The following is an 18,240-nucleotide window of genomic DNA, read 5'->3' as shown; positions in this document are numbered from 1 at the left end:
GTTTGGCTGTCTTGTAGTTAAGATTAGACCCACTTGAAGGGAAACTAATCAGAAGTTTTACCCATTTACTTTCCTATCAGTAGCAGCATTGAATTGATTTAGAGTAGCAAATTGACTTCAGTCATTTGTCAAGACCATTTAAATTGGCAAGCCCTTTATTTGGAGACTTTTATAAAACCTCTACAATAGTTCTTCACTTATTGGAACAGCCTATATCAGTGACATTTCCATGATATTAGCAATTTTATACAGACTAGATTCTTTTCATTGTCTAAGCAAAGGTCACCACAATAACATAAATAGCTGGTACACTTCACCTGTTTGAAGGTGACTAGATTATACATTTTTCCTGTATATCACATGATTATAAAAAAAGTCACCCACCATTTAAATTCTGTTACTTATACTGCTATTTCTCAGATTTATCAACCTCAAGTTGTACCTCTGAAAAGCAATATTTTGGAATTTCTGAAACATCAAATCCATAAAGATTAGAATTATTGCATAGAGACAGATATCCTTGACTCGTGATATTTTGAAAAAGAAGTTCTGTCCTGGGAAAGAGGGAGAACAGGAATGTATCTGCCCAATCCTTGACTGCAGGGGAAGTGAGAGAAGACACTACATTTATGTGTGAAATGGAGCACTACAGATCAAGAAGGGTGCTATAACTGTTTCCTACAGTAAGGAATCTCTACATCTGTGTTCAAACAGAGGAAGTGGTGTAGACTATAAGACAGCAGTGCCAAGAATTTTGGCCCGAGCCCCCAGGATCTCAGTCAAGGTTGGAGCGGACACATGTCTGTTGATCCTTCTCAGCCCCAGGTCGTCCGTGTCGCGGCTGCTGGCCTCGATCATGCGGTGGCGCTGGAGCTTCCTCTGCCACTGGGTCGCCAGCGCTGCCGCCTCCGCCTCGTCACCCCCCTCGGGTGGTTGGTGTAACCCCTGGGGGGAAATATTAGTTCAGCTTAGTGGTTTTGGTGAGAACACATTTGCCTGTCTTTACCAGCATTTGTTTTTTTTGCTTAGCTTGCAAACGCAATAACTAAAAAAGTTTAGAATTTCTGGATGGTCAGATTAAGCAGGGCAGCCATGTTACCTTGACGCAGGCTGATTCTGTAGCTATGAGGGTTCTCGTCACAGAGTGCATCAGGTTTTCTGCATTCTTCACCAGGACAGCATCAGCCTGCAGAGAACAAACATGGTCAAATAAAAATGACTACTTAGTCTAGAGCAACGCCACTACACTGAAGACATGATATAACACATTATATATGACCATGCACAATTCTGTCTGTCTTGAGAGGGGGAGAAAGGGGACTGCTAATTCTTTCTCCCCCTCTCAAGACAGACAGACCCGACGTGGCTAGTGTTTAGTTATGAGTCTCCTTACCTCTTTGTCATGCGGAGTAGCAGCCTTCACGCTGGCAATGATGCTGAGCTGGGTTCCCATGGACGGTACATGGTTGGCATAAAACACCAGGTCATCTGAACATCTGGGAGAGAGGAGAAAAACTGGGAACATGAGGATGGAAACTCACTTCTCTACATAAATCTTTAACCTGTATTTTACAACAAGCATTAGACAGGCTACTGATAACACTGGTGTCAAACAACATTGATTGTAAAATATCTCAATCATAATTTTGTAAGTTATCAGGAAAATACAGACAAAGTATGCAGGGAGTTTTATCTTTCCATTGGCTTGTAAAACAACACTGTACATCTAAATGTTGGGATTCCAAATTGGTACTTTTAAAATTTGAAAAAGATTTCCTCTTAACAGGTGACAGGTAGATGAGCTCAAATCAGGATTCTCTTACCTCCTGTTCACACAGAACTTGGCAATGATCTTGGCAAACTTATGGATGACCTTTCCATTGGCTGCAATGGCCTTGGCTGTGTTGATGAACTCCTCCTTGGTCTGTAGAGAAACAGTGATTATCATGTGTATGTAGACAGAGTTCGTATTGACAACAATACAGACAGCTTGATCATTTCTGAAGCCATAGTCAGTCCATTTTAACTCTGGCTCTCATTTTTCAACAACAAAGCATAAGAGGGATCATCCCTAAAATTGAGAACTGACCCTGATTTTGCCATGCCCACGTGTGTACTCTGCCATCTGCTGCATCTGCTGAGACATGGTTTTGGCCACCTTGATGATGGTGTTGTTCTCCTCCTCCCACTTATCCACCTCCTGCTGCAGTGACAAGGCAGCAGCCTAGGGGGAGTCATTGATATTTGTAAGTACATGTACAGGAAATAACCTAGGTACAAGCTGACCATGATGGTTACTTTAAAGCAGACTGCTCCAGAAAGGAAAGAAGTGAACATTGACTTAATCATTGTTGATATGGAAAAGGGTCACAACAAGCACACATACCCTTTTCCTCATGTTTTCTGGCAGACGTCCACCAGGCAAAACTTACCACAATTGTCTTTGACGAGTGGTTAGCGTCCAGTTCTGATGGGTTGTTGGAGGTTGTGTTCTGGGCCATGTTTTGTGATCTGACGCTGGATGGTTTAAATGGCGACCTCAGCTGTCTTGGAGGAGTGCTGTGGACAATAGTTAGATGCATCTTACTATAGGGAATCCTGTGGTTATACAAATGTACATTTGTCAAGTGTTTTTCAGTGATTCTGCTACATCTTTTATCACAATGGTAGACAGCAAGGAAATTAACTGCTTTTGATCATGTAGCTGACATTTTTCATTTTTTAGAATTATGAGTCAAACCATCACCTCAGAAATGAGTAGAATACAATTAGCATATCCTTTTCTTTGAAACATTGATACTTATTTAAATATCAATTTAATAGTGGTGTGCATAAACGGTCCATTTTCAAATCACAATTGATTGTAACCACCCTGTTGCAACCCATTGTCAAATTAACCAATTACAGTAACTACTACAAACAGAAGACTAAGCTTTACAAAACTACAATGGTAACTATTTCTTTGTATCAAACACTAAAACTTGACACCAAATACCTTTCAAAGATCCGTTTGTCCAATAACCTTATTCTGACCAAAGTTTTTGGTTCGCATGCAATATTGGAGGCAAGCAAGTAAAGAAAAAGCACAGAAATGATGGGAAAGGGAATCATGATACAATAAAACATGCATGCAACACAACATATTATGGCACTTTGAAAAACATGCTGACAGCAAACGGTTGTATAGAGAACTGAAAGCAACAGAACAGCATGATTCCTATTACTACAATCCACGATAAAGTAAAATCACATCATTTGCTTTACACAACAATGGATTACACAGTTTTTTAAAACCAGCTGCAGTTTTAAGAGACCTTCTCCACTTAAAAAAAGACTTCAGGTACAAGACTTAAGTAGACTAAGTGCCATACCTTCGTTCAATATCTCCTAAGTTTGCCTCTGGTTCTGCCCGCATGCCCAGCATGTTGGGTGTGATGCGGATCTCTCGTGATGGCTTAACAGGGGAGATGCTCTTTTTGGAGTGTCCCATGTAAGACTCCATAGGGCCCCTGGGGGAGCGTGGGCTGCTGTCTGGGGAGGTGGAGGGTCTGGACCTGACCGGGGAGGGGGTGTGGGACCACTTGGGCAGGGTAGACCAGGAGGGGGAGACCCCTGGGGCAGGCAGGGGGGAGCTGAAAATTTGGGACAGGTTGAGGGAGGTGTCTGGTGACACGTTGGCCATGTTGACTCTTGCAAAGCTTGGTAGATTGGACGTGCCCAACAAACTTGTCATGACCTCTGTAAGGGAACAAGTAACCATTAAGTAATGCACTTTGCAATGCATAAAACTGTCACAAGAAGAAACTCTAGATGTGCTTCCACCAAAAACGATCAATTTATAAATGAATAGTGCATATCAAGTATGATTGTGAGGTCTGTGCAGTTGTCCACCAGTTGCAAACTCCTTGCAGTGCTGAAGTGGCTGACTGGCAATGTCCAAACATCTGGACATGTGCTTGGATAACTGGGTGCAACTGAGATGGTTTTCAGTCTCAAAAACATTCCATCTGAGTTTTCCGAATATACTGAAAAGTTACAACTGAATATTTCTCCCGTTTTCCATTTCTGCTCTAATTGAGAAGTTACCAAGATGGCAGTTAGATTTCTTGGACATGGTAATATAAAATGTTAAGTATGCTTTTGGACTCAAGAACATTGTCTGCATGCTGCAATATTCAGTGCAAATTCCTTATAAAGTGTTGAATTCTGCACACCAGCTACAGAGAGTAACAAACCTTCCACCACACAAGCTGATGCCATCATCTTCCATGACTTATAGTTAAGAGATTTTCCTGTAACATGAAGGAATCCATGAAGTCCTGTAACATGAAGGAATCCATGAAGGAGAATAATGGATATCAAGGACAAGGATGAATAGTTGAATGGCAGGTGGATGAGCCAGAAGTGAAGAGTTACTCTAAAGTGTCCATGCTTTCCATTAGTGACACTAAACCTATGGCAAGGTTTGCATGATATCATATGACTAACAAATCAAGAATAAAGTCATTCAATGCTTGTAAAAAGGAGAAAAGGGCTAACTTTACTGTTTTAAGCTGCTTTTGAAGGTACAGTATATGGATGCCAAAAGATGAAGATGAGGGAAGAAAGTGAAAGACACTGCTTGACATGTATAAAATATTTGAGCTGACCTGTGACGGTTGCCTGGTCCAGCCCTGTCATGGCCCTGAGTGTGTTGTACAGCAGCAGTGCTTTACACCCCCACTGACGCTTCAGGTCCTGGAAACGCTCACTCACTGCACTGTCAGTGGATCCAGTATCTGAATACGTAAGAGTAAAGGTGTAATAAGTCGTCAAAATAAAACAAAACACAGTCAATTTTGAGTCACTTGGGTGTCATTTTTAGTCCTAGTTTCAATTTTCTACAGGAATCCTTACACACAAAATGTATTCACAACAAATGATTGAGAGAAGGCAAACAGCAGAAAATGGAGAGCCCTGGGACTGCTTAGATGATTTCCAAAGCTATTACAGGTTGAAGCTGAAGTGTTGCTGTACCTGCCATGTCTCTGGCAGCTGTGATGATCTCTGCGGTGACACGGCTGAGTGTGTCCAGTGCCAGCTGAACAGTTTCCTTGTACCCAGTCTCAGCTGAGCCAGTCATGGCCTGCTGGCAGTGCTGCCTGGTTTTGGAGACCTGTGTGGACAGTTTGTCTGCCTGGTTCTGGAATTCCTGCAGCAGAGTCAGCCTGGACTGGCCTGGAGACAACAACAATTCTTAACCAGTGTCTGAAAGTTTGAACAACTTAATAAGTCCTGACAGTTGTGCATGGTATTGCCTCCCATTGCTATTTCACAAACTTTAATATCTTGGGCATGGGGGAAGCTCTCTGTACCCTTCCCTATTACATTTTTCAAGTATCTTTGTAAATTAAATTTTTTTTGATCTTTCACTCATCCCTTTGGTAAAAGAAAATGTTATTGACTGCAACTACCAGTACCATAATAATATTTAACACACTACACAGACAGGATAGAATAAGCTGATACACACATTATAGATGAAAGCTCCTGAAATTCCCTGAAAGCATGAGGATTACACAGATGTCCTGGTTGCCAGAGGACCCACCTGTAGCATGATACACAGCCAGCGCTGCTCCTGCCAGTCTGTCTAGTGGTGCAGACATCTCACTTGTCATGCCATCTACCTGTCCATGCAGTAACAGCACCTAGAACAACAGTACAAGGGACATGGAGGATTGAGAGGATCAATGTACCATAATCAACTCCTAAACTTTGAATTTTACATGAATATCTAACATAAACATGTATAGACATCTATTGTAATACAAGTTCATGTGCATGCCTGTGATTACATTGTGTGTTATACCAAAGGGCAGTTATAATTTCTATTGACCAATACCACTACAGGTATAGTCTACAATTTCTCCATACTATACAGTGTAGCCGTACTATCCACCCCCTGCCCACCTTTGTGGCCCACTCCCTCTGCAGCAGCTCCATGCGCAGTACCACATGGGAGTTAGTAGTCCCCAGCGATGTCCTGGCCCGCGCTGCCACCAGCCTGGCCACCTCCTCCACCGCCTTCCCCAGGGTGTCCACCGCACTAAAGGTCTGGGTCACCATGCTAGCCATGGGGTGGTTAGTGTACCTGGAAAACAAGACAAATTTTATAATAAGTCTTTGCATTTTCTTTGGCACTGCAAACTTTTCTAGCCTGAAAAGTTATAAACCCCATGAACTTCTTCTCTGTGAAATCTTGATCAAATCTTCAAGTAATACCTTTTGTGTTTTTTATCAGAGCATTCATACTGCACTGTACAACAAGCTTGTGGTTCCGAAGCTACTTAATTATATGAGGAAGTTCTGTTGAACCTGCGGTTACCTACCCCTCTGATGCACAGCTGGCCATGTCCCTTAGCCTCAGCATGTGTGACAGCAGCACCCTCATGCTATCCTCTACAGAACTGTCACTGCCTGCGATATGGGACAGCCAACAAACAAGTTACAAGGAGCCAACATTGCTGACAGGCTAAGCAATCAACAGATGTCACAATCTAGACAGTTTTCCTTGTTTATCCTACAGTAACTGGGTAATGTCGTAAAGGACAAATGGAGGATTGTCACCTGTATCTGCTGCAGTGGCCACAACTTTGATGGGCGTGGCTGTCTCCATGGTGACAGAGTCAACTGAGGACAGCAGCTGGACCACTTTCCCCGACCACTCAGTGCACAGACCATCCAGCCTTTCCACCTCGGCCTTGTTTACTGCAACAGAAAATAAAATTCATCTAAAAGTGGGAAAGGTTTGAGTTCACAAATCTGAAATGTAAGATACTCACTTGGGATGCCAGATTACTTTTTTTCCTAGATGTTTTGTCAATTGGCAGCTATAGTCTCTTATTGGGACATCTTGTCTTAACTATCATTTAAGAAAAGATGACACAATCTTGATTGCTATTTTTCTAAAGAGGGAAGGACATGAACTTGATAACTGATCTTTCAATAACAGAGCCTAGATATGTAACTTATCTGGAGGAGCAGATGGATTATCTATAGCCTTACCAGTGTCACTGACTACTGAGTTGGCAGCACCAGTGATACTTGAGGCCAGAGACTCCAGCTCCTCCCCGTACAGGTGAATGGTTCGAGCCAACTGTGGGTCCCCCTTCTGTTTCTGTAGAGCCACGGCCTGGGCAGCTGTGCTGGCAAGACTCTTCAGTCTCTTGGCAATCTCATGGAAATCATCCAGCTGAGAACGTAACAGGGGAAGAAATACACAAAATATTGGCATAGAGCTTGTGAAAGATGTTATACATGTGAAAATGCTTTAGGCCCACAATACATTCCAAGAAATTGAAGACTAAGAAAGAAAAAAATGTATTATCATACCACACATTTTCTTTTGTGCAAAATTACACAAATGATAAATGTGCTGCTTCATTCATTTGCATAATATGACTTTGACAGCATGACGGCCTGTTATTTTCTAGGTGATTACACTGATTTTTCCTGGGTTGGGGTTTTGTTCGCGTTAAGAATTTTCGCGTTCGCGTGGAAAATTTTCGCGTGGAAAATTTGAAATGGAGAATTTATTTATAGGTTCAAACTATCAAAGTAATTTTATCATCAAAATTTTCGTCTCTTGGGAATAGACTTGAGTCCCTTGGGAATAGCACACACCAAACCACACCACACCATGCCCACAGCCATGCAGGGGAAAAGTTTTCCTGTAATTTTGATCATTTGCTCCTTAAAATATGCTAATTAGTTGATCAGAAGGAAATTGAAGGTTTACAAGTCTAAGGTTTCACACCCAAAAAATTTCAAAGGATTTTTGAAATTTAAAGAAAACAAAAAAACAAGTTGATTCCCAAGGGACTCAAGTCTATTCCCAAGGGAGAAAAGTTTTGATGATAGAATTGCTTTGATATTTTGAACCTATAAATAAATTCTCCATTTCAAATTTTCCACGCGAAAATTTTCCACGCGTACGCGAACATTCTTAACGCGAACAAAACCCGTTCCCATTTTTCCTGGGTGTGTTGTAGTTCCTAAAACCAGCTGTACAAATGTGCTGCTTTCTTCATTTGCATAAAATGACTTTGACAGCATGACAGCCTGTAATTTTATAGGTGATTACACCGATTTTTCCTGGGTGTGTTGTAGTTCCTAAAACCAGCTGTACCAAATGTATTGCAATATTGAAATTTCAATAAATATATCATGTTAACAATAAGATTCCAACCTCTTTCATGAGAAATTTTATATTTCCATCCTTGGCAATTCTAGCCAACTCTGAGACAGGTGCAGTCCAGGGACCAATGAGACTGTCCACAGCTGGCTGAAGGACTCCTAGCTGATTGGCCCATTCTCCTCCAATCCTGTGCAGCTCCTCTACCTCTGAGCTTTGATTGGTGGAGATTCTCTTTGCCAGTTCCAATAACCTTGGAGTGACTCTGGTGAACTCTGTTGACCGAGCCTGGAGTTTCCTACCAACCAGGAATAATGTACATTGTGTTTTATACATATTGTGAACATTTCTATTGCAATATGCATTTTTAAGTCAACATTCACTGAAATGTTCAAAATGTGAATTTACACTACATCTAATGGATCTGACAGCCATTTTAAGCACAAAGAAGGCTCACTGTTTCTTACAATTATTTATCAATTTAGGAACTTACTCAGCCTGCTTGTGGTCCTTTACAGATCCAATCAGAGAATTGACCACCCCCGTCACCTGGTTGGTCCGTGCCAAGATTCTGCTGCACAACACTTCTACTTGAGTAGCCTCATGAGCCGCTGCAGCTCGAATTAACTCCTTCACAGGGGAGGGCAGGCCCAGACCTAGCCAGGTTAAACATACATTGTCTATTAAGGAAAGTTTTCTGTCCAACACTTCCTCTAACGGAGCATTGCCACTTATCTACATCAGCTTGACATGTGTTCTTTACATAGTCATATATTTTCTCACCACTCATGAAAAAAACAGCAGCTGACTTTGCTGTGAAATAAGATATCAATTGAAAGGTAAATATTCAAACTGACAAAATCAATGGTAGGTGGATTAAAAATATGGTGAATTGAAGAAAATACAAACATTTCAAAACTTGCTATGGCTCCTAAGAGCAGTCTCTCTATTAGAGAATGTTCTATAGACAAACCTGGTACAATCTCAACAATAGAAATCTCAGTCTTCTTGGGTAGTGGTGAAGACAGATTGTTGACTCCTAGGCCATGGGGCAGTGCCTTGCTGAGGTAGCTGTCTTGTGGGTTTGCACTGCCCTCCATTGGTTGGTTTGTTGCCATGGTAATACCAGACGCCTGAAGGTTTCCGAGATCTGGGAGAGGGAGTGCCAGGAGACTGTCCTCTGCATCTACATGGCCAATAACGGCATTCATTAGGAACACATTGATGCAAACTTTGAAATCATCAATAAGTGACCAAAATCATACGAGAATGGAAATGTGACCAAAAGTGCAATGCTATTTGTGCAAACACAAAATCATTAAAAAACTGAAACTCTAAAAATGCCCATACATCACAATGCCAGAAAATCCTAGTAGTCTCTTCTAGGATGACAAGGTGTTGTCACCGTGAAAATAGCCACACTCATCAATAATGGAAAAAAGACGATTATCACTGCTTACAGGTGGTCAATAGGTGCATTAATAACCACCTATCATTGTCCAAAATCAAAGTAATCTATTACAATGAGAAAGTCTATCTTAATTTCTCAACTGCCAATCACCAAAATGAAACAAGAGAAATAAACACCCAAAGGACACACAAACCTGCATTATTATGTGATCTGAGCACACATGATGTACTTGTGTGTGTACACCTACACAACGTACATGACTTTGTGTGTTTTCCCCTCGCTATCTTACCAGCTGCTTGCAGGGAGGTAGAAAGGTTCAATGGTTTAGTATTAAAGGCAATCGGATTTTGTCAATTTGCCATTTTGTTCCTGGCTGGGGATAAGAAGGAAATTTCAGTCTTCCCCCCTTAATCTTCATCTAACCAGATTCTCTTTACCTGTGTGTCGTGATGACCTCAGCCCCTCTCTCATGGGACTCAGAATCTCGGGGTGGTCCATTCCTTGCAGGGCATCCTTGACCTTTGACACCACGGTCAGAAGTTCTTGGGATGCCGCAGCGAGTGAGTCGTGGGCTCGGACATCTGACATGTTAGCTACGCACTTGTTAGCAGCAGTTTTCACAGGGATCATAGCTGTATAAGTGAGAGAAAACAAATGTTGTGAGAAACAGTCAAGCATTAGTTCAGAAACTTTTAGTCTACATGTAGTATTGCTGGGTATCTGATGTCAGAAGCATATTACTTATATCATAAAACAAATTACTGAAACAGTAGATATAAAAGCATTACAAGGTTATCCACTGCTAAGTTATTGTTGTATCATACCAATTCAGTTTAAGGAATATTGAACTACATGGAGGCTGATGGAAAAATATACTTTGACTACATAATTTTTGAAAATAATGAAACAATAAAACATTATGTAGATCATCTAAATGATTCTATCACATATGGTATTGAAATCTTTCTGTTTGACCTTTTTCCAACTGTCTGACCCATGCCAGGAGACCGTTCCGGTAGATAGGGTCATCGCTGTTGTCGATGTGGTGGGACGTGATCTGGATCACGCGGCGAGTACGGCCCATCATGGTGGCAGCGGCCATCTTGAGCTGACCCTCATCCTGCTGGTGCATAGCATCCTTACACTGATGCATGTCCTCCTCCATACTCTCCTCTGGGTGGGACGCACACAAAACAAACAAACAACTCATATACATGTACCTGGTCAGGTCTGAACAGGACAAGCTTTTTCTTTTACACTGTCTCTCTGTTACAGTGAAAGATAAACATCTCAACTATGAAAAAAGTCTCACACAAAAAGTCACAGTGGAATAAAATTCATTAGAGGACAACAAATTTCAATACGGGTAGCTGTATTAGAAAAGATGCCTGACCTGACAAGTTAAAAGTGCACCTGTCCAACAAGAGTCTACAACATAGTAGATAGCTTGAAATAAAGGTGAAGCTAATTGTATGTAAGCCCTACCTGTGACCTCCATGAACTCTTTAGTGTTGAGCATCTCGTCCACAGCAGCAACCAGGCTGTTTACCTCGTTAAACCACTCCCTCCGCACAAGCTTCACATGCTCCACACTCGCCTTGTCGGACGGGTTCCGACACAGCGCCAGAACAGTGGGCTGAACCTCCGGGTCCAGACTTTCCAGTTGTCGTATGGATGAGCGCACTATTCTCACCCCTGGGAAAGGTGGGGTTAATACAAAAGTATTATTTCTATACTCATGTTTTCCCAGGTCATTGTCATCATTGGTCGTGACACTGATATCAAGCTAGTCAAAGCATATTCAAATGTTGCTGAAGGTTAGCATGGTACAACCCGTTCCTCCAAATATGCAGTGTTCACTAATAGCAACTGTATACGTCCCAAAATAGCATACATGTACGAGGAACACTTCTTGGATTGGGTGTAGGGGCAATGTCAGTATATACGTCCGTAGGACTACCAACAAATCCACTCATAACTTCTCATGATCATTGTCTCCCATCATTGCCAACCAGAAAACCGAGCAATGTTTGTGAAAACACAACCTCCATGGTGAAAATAAAAGCAAGTCTTACTCCTAGAGTCCATGGAGCTGGCAGCTGCAAAGCTAGCCAGCTGCAGCAGTTGGTCCAGGTGGCTGGTGAAGTAGTCAATATGTGGACCCAGCAGTGTCAGGGCAACCTTCTCAGTCACGGGGGACTCACTCTGTGGGCAGTACATACATGCAGCTTTGTTCAAAGAATTGACAAAGAGGTCAATTAAAAATGGGAAAAATGCACTGGAAGGTTTGAAAATACTTGCACAAGGGTTTCCGTACCTTGTTTCCGTGTGATGCGGCCCTGAGCAGCCTCTCCAGTGGTTCTGTTGTCTCCACAAACGTGTCCACAACCTGCTGTAGAACAGCACTGCTCACCAACTTATCCAGCTCATCTGCCTCGCCTATCAGCTCGTTACAGGCACTGGAGAAGTCGTTTCTGGGGAACCACAAAAATGCTAGTCAACACAACAATTTCTGGGGAACACTATTCAACCTTTTTAGAGTCTGACAAGGAAATTTACAGTCATGAGGATCAAATAAGAATTTCAGAAATTATCTTACTGTTGAAACAGAGGATAATGAAAGGGAATACTGGAAAGATGACAATCAACATATAAAACAGACAGCTTTCTAATCCAATTCTGAATGAAGAATGAAATGAAGAATGAAATTAAGTTGTACCTCAGCTGTAAAAACTCTGGGTGTTCCTCCACGGATGTCAACAGCTGGGCCACCTCATTCCTGATCTTAAACACCTGCAGTTGGGAAACACACCAGTACTAATTTCATTAGAAAGGAGAAAACCTTGTCTCTGCAAAACTAAAGGCTTAGATATTGGCAGGGATATTATGAATATTGTGTGCAAAGTTTATCGAATACTACTGTAAAAATGTGTGTCATTTGGAGGCAATTCTCTCCTCATCAGTGTAACTTTAACTTTAGCATCTTCACTGATTCATAAGTATACAAGCATGACTAACAAGGCTATAAAATCCATTAGGATGTTATACAGTAGCAGGTCACTGTATTTCCGACAGAGCATGATTTTACAGGTACATGTACCTTAAAACATGTATGACATTACAATCTTATACCTTATGTCCAATCGTAATGTTTCTAAAATAATCATGCATGAAAAAAAACATAGCATAGACAAAATGTACATTAAAAAAATACACAATGAATATAGAATACAAAACAGGGTATTCCGAGGTTCCAGCCCAACAGCAGGAGGGTGATGCAGAATACACCGTGTTGTATTTCATATTTGTCATACCCACCCGAGAAAACACACATTTCAATGCGGAATGCGCCAAAAGTTGAGGGAGTTTTGTGTCCTTGAATACAAAGCTGTAACAACATTGATTCCAACCTCCGAATCTGGTATTCGAATTTTCCACGGCGGCGCAACCGGCGCGCTCGAAATGCATTCTAGATATTCTATGGAAGCCCGTGTGATACAAGTATAGAACCCGGTGTGATACGGAAAATTATCACACGGTCCGGAACACCCATATCGAACGTTTTCGCGGTCCAGGTATGACATAATATAATATAATATAATATATCTTATTAGTCATCATGATTTTCAACAAAACTGTACATAATAATTGCAATGCAATAAGAGCTTATGACAATCAATGTACGCTATGCAGTTTACCTTGGAGTTCTCCACCTTCACCAGGTTCAATAACTACACTACAGAGTTACTGTAGCTACATTTAACCAACATGTGCTATCAGATTTGGGGGAGGACAAACTACAGATCTCCCACCATATTGTACTGAAGATTTGAATCAGGTTGTTCCTCTAACGACCTTTGACCTACACTTACATGTACCTCTTTGTTTCAAACAAAGCAGGACTACTGTAGCCATGAATAGTTAATGACAGGACACAATGGGAATACTAAGTTAGACAGGTGGGCAGCTATAATACAATGGATGATACCTGCAGCAAGTGGGACAATAAAAGGTGAAAGGCTACCACTATTCTATTTCAAAATCCTGAGGGACACACGCTTACACAAGGCAACTTGGGTCACTTCTTATTTCTTTATCATCCCCTGGTGTATTCAATACTTTTTGATACCCTCCAAAAAATCCTGTTTGAACATCTTTGGTGACTTTCAATTCATTCCTTATCTTTAAAAAAGGTTTTTGTAGCTACAGGTACTAGAATGCTACCAACCTTTTTGCAGGTCCTGACTATTTGGTCTTTTGTCTCAGAGTGAGACTCATGTGCCACCAGCATCGAATGTCGTACAACAGCCTCAAGTTCACTGTCAAGCTCCTCCGGCAGGAACTGGGGGTCATCCGAGGACAGCATACGAATTACCTTTAAAACAGGACATAGGACTTTTATTATGAATTTGTAACATGCACTCTGACACATCGAAAAGGAAAATACCAGATATAGATTTCGAACTGAAGGTAGACAACTGAACTAACAAAAAAATCATATTACAAGTCAAGCACATGTAAAATTGTTGGGTATTCTTTCTTACCTTGTCTAAAGCAAGTGCAAAGTGCCCAGGTTCTTCCATATCATCATCATCATCCACATTCCTGTTTTCTACAGCTGCTACAATTTCCCTTGCAGCTGTGCGCACCTGATTGGCAACATAGTCGCGACTTGCCTACACAAACACATGAGAGCAACAGTTCAGTTACTCTCATTCCTGGTGCTCTCCACATGACTGAACACAGCCAACTTTCCCACTTTATACTAGTACTCTGAATAATTACGTATACCGTGACAATTTTGTTAAACATGGCAATAACTTCAAATAGAGTCACACTATAATCAATGACAACTAGTATTATAATAGTACAATGTATCAAAAAGTTTGCCTGTTACTTAAGTGCCACATTAAATATACCTTCACTCCAAGACTAGCTTGGCACTATACACCTGTCTCAAGTCTACTACGTTCATTAGATGTGGTTACAAAAATAGGTTTTTGCATGTTTGTCATGGCTGGAAATCCAATTGTAATGGTCAAATACATGTTATTATGTGTGTTAAGAACAACTGATGTGTTCACTCATTTGACACACACTGCAGCTGTTTTATAATTTTGACCTAATTTCCTTAAAAAGATGAACTTTACGGTAGAAAAAAATGCCTAAAAAATCCCGATAGTCCAATCTACTAGTATTATTATTCATTTATTATACTACATGCAGTCTTTCTTGAGGTCCTAAAATAACGTCCTATAGAAGAAAACACTTCTGACCTTAGCCTGTGGGTTGTCAGGGTACTTGACATAAGTCTGCATGGCTGTGCTGAGCATGGGAACAGACTTCTTTAGCGCCATCATGGCGGTGATGGTGCGCTCTCGCTGCCGAGGGTTGGTCAACTCCTGCTGACGTTTGTCTGTCAGGTTGGCCAATAGCATCACAGCCTCGGAAAATCCCTGCAGTAAATAAAAAGCACTTGAGGTTACAATTCAAAATTCATGGGATTCTTTGCTCTGAATGTCAATGGACTTGTATTCATTTTAATCATATTTATCTATTTGTTCCTGTTTTCTTTTACCAGGGTGGCTCTCTCGGTGGGTGGTTCCTGCTTTTCAGAGAGGCCCTGGGTACATACATACATATAAACAATACAACAATATGTACAAGGCAAAAACAGATTTATGCATGTAATTTCAAAATTAAGTATAGGATATGCAGGCTTTGGTCCTTGTAACGACTAGAAATAGAAATCCCCTTCAATTCTGCCTATTCTAAAGCCTGGCAGCTAAATGTCCTTCATTCAAATATCAAAAACTATATAATTATAAAAACATTAGCACGCACACCTTGAAACAGGCCACCAGCCCCTTCATGTTGGAAGCTGTCATCATGACGTTCACCCTCTCCAGGACCCAGTGTGCTGCATGGACAATCTTCCTCACTTCTGCATCATCCCACACAAGCAGCACCTGATGATGAGACAGTCCACATCATCATCATATTCATCGGTCAACAGTAAATTTCTATACTCTTGTCTTTCTCAACTCTTGTGCAGCACAGTAGAGTTTTCATTCTGTTCTCCTACAGAAATACCATCTGTAAGACCATGTTTAGTCCATAGGGGTTACACCGCCAATGGCAATTTGCTACAGATATGAGGCAGGGAAGATGCTGTCATGATCAATCAGGCTGCTCTCTGGGCAGGTCTTAAATAAAATACTGGTAAGCCTGAACATTTTGTTTTCAATCCTATTGTCATATAGCTACCTCCATTGACTTTGTTAACAAACAGCTACAGGTAACAGACATGTGCTGACTCCCACCTTCATGGTGCCCTGTAGGACGGTCCGTAGGGTGTGTACCAGTGCTGCCCTTGCTGCTGGGGTAACAGACTCTGTCTGTAGGTTCTGGGCAGCGAGTAGCGTGTTCCTGCCAGCTGTGGACAACATCTCACAGGCAGCAGGCATCGACACCAGGAGTTCCTGTTGGGGAGGGAAAACAAAAGGGTTGGGAACTGAATGAGCTGATCTGCCTTGCTAGTGATGTAGGTTTGCTAATGGCTGACAAGATGATATCAGCTTAAGAGTAGGTAAAGGTAAAGCAGTTATCCTCAATTGAGGTGAAGCATGATGCTTTTTCAAGTAGCTAGTGGTAGTGCAATGGGGCTTCGCCACAGCTCGCGTTTTGGGCCAAGCACCCCTACTCTTCTCGATAAGTGTGTTGGGTTCTTTTACGTGCAGAGGTTTGACGCTTGAGCCTTATGCCCGAAGCTCCCTCATACACGGGGCCACCGGCTTTACGTCACCATCCGATATGACGAATGCAATCCCTTACAACACGTCCGAGCTGAGCCAACCCTAGGATCAAACTCGGGCCCCAAGATCCACGGATTTGATCCAGATGACGAAGCAGCGGGGTTGCCTTACCGCTTGTGCCACGGGGACATGTGCTTAAGAGTAAGAACCCAAAACAATGACCTCTACCAAGGTTATGTTTTCACCAGGGTTTGTTTGTTGAAGTTAGTTAACAGGCTGATTCTAGGAGATATGTGAATGTAACCCCTACCAGCAGCTACTGTAAATTCATTTACTTTCAGTGGGATTTCATTTTGCAGTAGGAGTGGAAAGGTGGTTTTCGCTGTATTTTAAGTCTAAACAATATCAATACTGTAGCATAAAATATATCCGCAGTGTCATGATTTTACGGTAAAGGGGCACTGTGACAACAACGAAAATAAATCCACCATGAATATTTCAAGATTTACAGTATTTGTGTGTACAAGGGTTTAGGGCCCAAGTCTGGAAGCAGTACACTGCCCAGACGTAATGGCCCACCTCATCAGCAGACTCCTGGGTGGCCTTCTCCGCCGCAGACACCAACTCCTCCAGTGTCTTCATCACCTGTTCTGCACTGGGCACCAGGTTAGGCCAGGTGGGCGGCCGGCCATCCCGCCGCTCACAGCTCTCGTTAGCGATGATCAGCTGAGACACCTGCGCACGGAGGAGGCACTGCTTCTTACTAAAGTCGCACCTTTTCATTATAGGGTCTTTTCTTGTTGCTTTTTGCTCACAAACTTTGTTGCAGTAAATTATTTTGTCAATAACTATTTCTAGAGGAAAAATACTCGTACTTTACTATGATTCAAATCTTACATGTACATGTATATGCTAGTTTATGTGCCACGTTTTTCACAAAACCCTTACAGTATTTGTTAACATTAACGTTACCTACACACACGCACACTCACATACACGCGTATATTCTAAAGTTACTCAAGCTACGGTTTTTACCTGGGTAGCGATAGGTGCTAGTACCAGCTCAATGGACCTGGTCTGTACCAGGGAGCTGAGCATACTCTTCGACAGGTGGCTCCTTTCCGACGTCATGTCGAGAGTAAAACAACAGGTGTATCTCAGCAGGTGTGCCACAACTTGCAACTTCGGCTTGGGGAGGGGCGGCTAAATACGACCACACCCATATTACGGCATTATAGAACAAAATCCAACTTTTGTCACCGAGATCGCTGTGTTTTCCATATCACAGTTAAAGGCGTCAAATTATGTTTCCAGTGGATTTGCGGCGAGAAGTGTGAGGATTTGTCGTCTGCGTCTTGCAGAAATTCGAAATGGCGTCCCAACACCAAGCAACAATCAGCGCATGCGCAGTAAGGGGGCTGATGGGTAATTTGGAATCTACCATTTACTAACAGGTAGGAAATTACTTCCCGAAATTAAAATGTAATGGAATCTTGGATGAATTACGAAAACATTTGAAAGCTTCAAATGGTTGGCAACACTGATAAATAATCAAAAGAAAGTTTGTGTTTAACATAGCAGAGTGGCAGAGATTCTGTTCTCGGATCTATCGCTTCGAATATAACTTTAAGTTTTACGTTAAACAAGTTTTAGTCACTGTACTGGCCATATCCGGGGACCAAAAACATGCAGGTTTATGTATGTGACATTTCCTGTAAGATAAATCATCTCCGAATTACATCTTATTTCTTGATTTACATAAGTTGCATTGATTGGTTACCGCACGGCTTACGTGGCGGACGCTTCCCAAGGTGCTGAACGAGATATCCATCCGCTGACGCGGCTGCACCTGCTCCAATCTCGTGGAACCATCCTTGCAGCTGTGGCTGTGTAGTGCAGTC

At 41.9% G+C, this 18,240-nt stretch overlaps 1 protein-coding gene across 3 annotated transcripts; it reads right to left on the bottom strand.

The window, feature by feature from the left end:
* Positions 1-137: 137 nt before the first annotated feature.
* On the bottom strand, positions 138-17,756 carry LOC136430384 (vinculin-like). 3 transcript variants are annotated; one of them, XM_066420929.1, is made up of 31 exons: positions 17,375-17,753; positions 16,919-17,074; positions 15,908-16,066; positions 15,431-15,553; positions 14,861-15,040; positions 14,129-14,260; positions 13,813-13,959; positions 12,304-12,377; positions 11,902-12,058; positions 11,660-11,789; positions 11,070-11,279; positions 10,560-10,757; positions 10,022-10,216; positions 9,778-9,876; positions 9,147-9,359; positions 8,667-8,829; positions 8,228-8,471; positions 7,045-7,231; positions 6,607-6,747; positions 6,369-6,456; positions 5,950-6,130; positions 5,588-5,687; positions 5,017-5,217; positions 4,650-4,778; positions 3,372-3,738; positions 2,433-2,559; positions 2,090-2,224; positions 1,824-1,924; positions 1,394-1,496; positions 1,100-1,186; positions 138-945 (listed from the first exon to the last, which is right to left on the bottom strand). In XM_066420929.1, the coding sequence occupies exons 1-31, from the start codon at positions 17,468-17,470 to the stop codon at positions 730-732; spliced, it is 4,839 nt and encodes a 1,612-aa protein (XP_066277026.1). In that variant the 5' UTR covers positions 17,471-17,753; the 3' UTR covers positions 138-729. The 3 variants fall into 3 exon arrangements, with proteins under 3 accessions (XP_066277026.1, XP_066277027.1, XP_066277028.1); XM_066420930.1 differs by lacking the exon at positions 9,778-9,876 and having other exon boundaries at positions 17,375-17,752; XM_066420931.1 differs by lacking the exons at positions 138-945; positions 1,100-1,186; positions 1,394-1,496; ... (2 more) ...; positions 2,433-2,559; positions 3,372-3,738 and adding an exon at positions 3,747-4,292 and having other exon boundaries at positions 17,375-17,756.
* Between the last annotated feature and the right edge of the window lie 484 nt (positions 17,757-18,240).

This window comes from Branchiostoma lanceolatum, chromosome 3, assembly GCF_035083965.1.
Source record: "Branchiostoma lanceolatum isolate klBraLanc5 chromosome 3, klBraLanc5.hap2, whole genome shotgun sequence".
Taxonomy (NCBI): domain Eukaryota; kingdom Metazoa; phylum Chordata; class Leptocardii; order Amphioxiformes; family Branchiostomatidae; genus Branchiostoma; species Branchiostoma lanceolatum.
The sequence above is the reverse complement of the archived record's forward strand: the minus strand, read 5'-3'. Positions and strand labels throughout refer to the sequence as shown.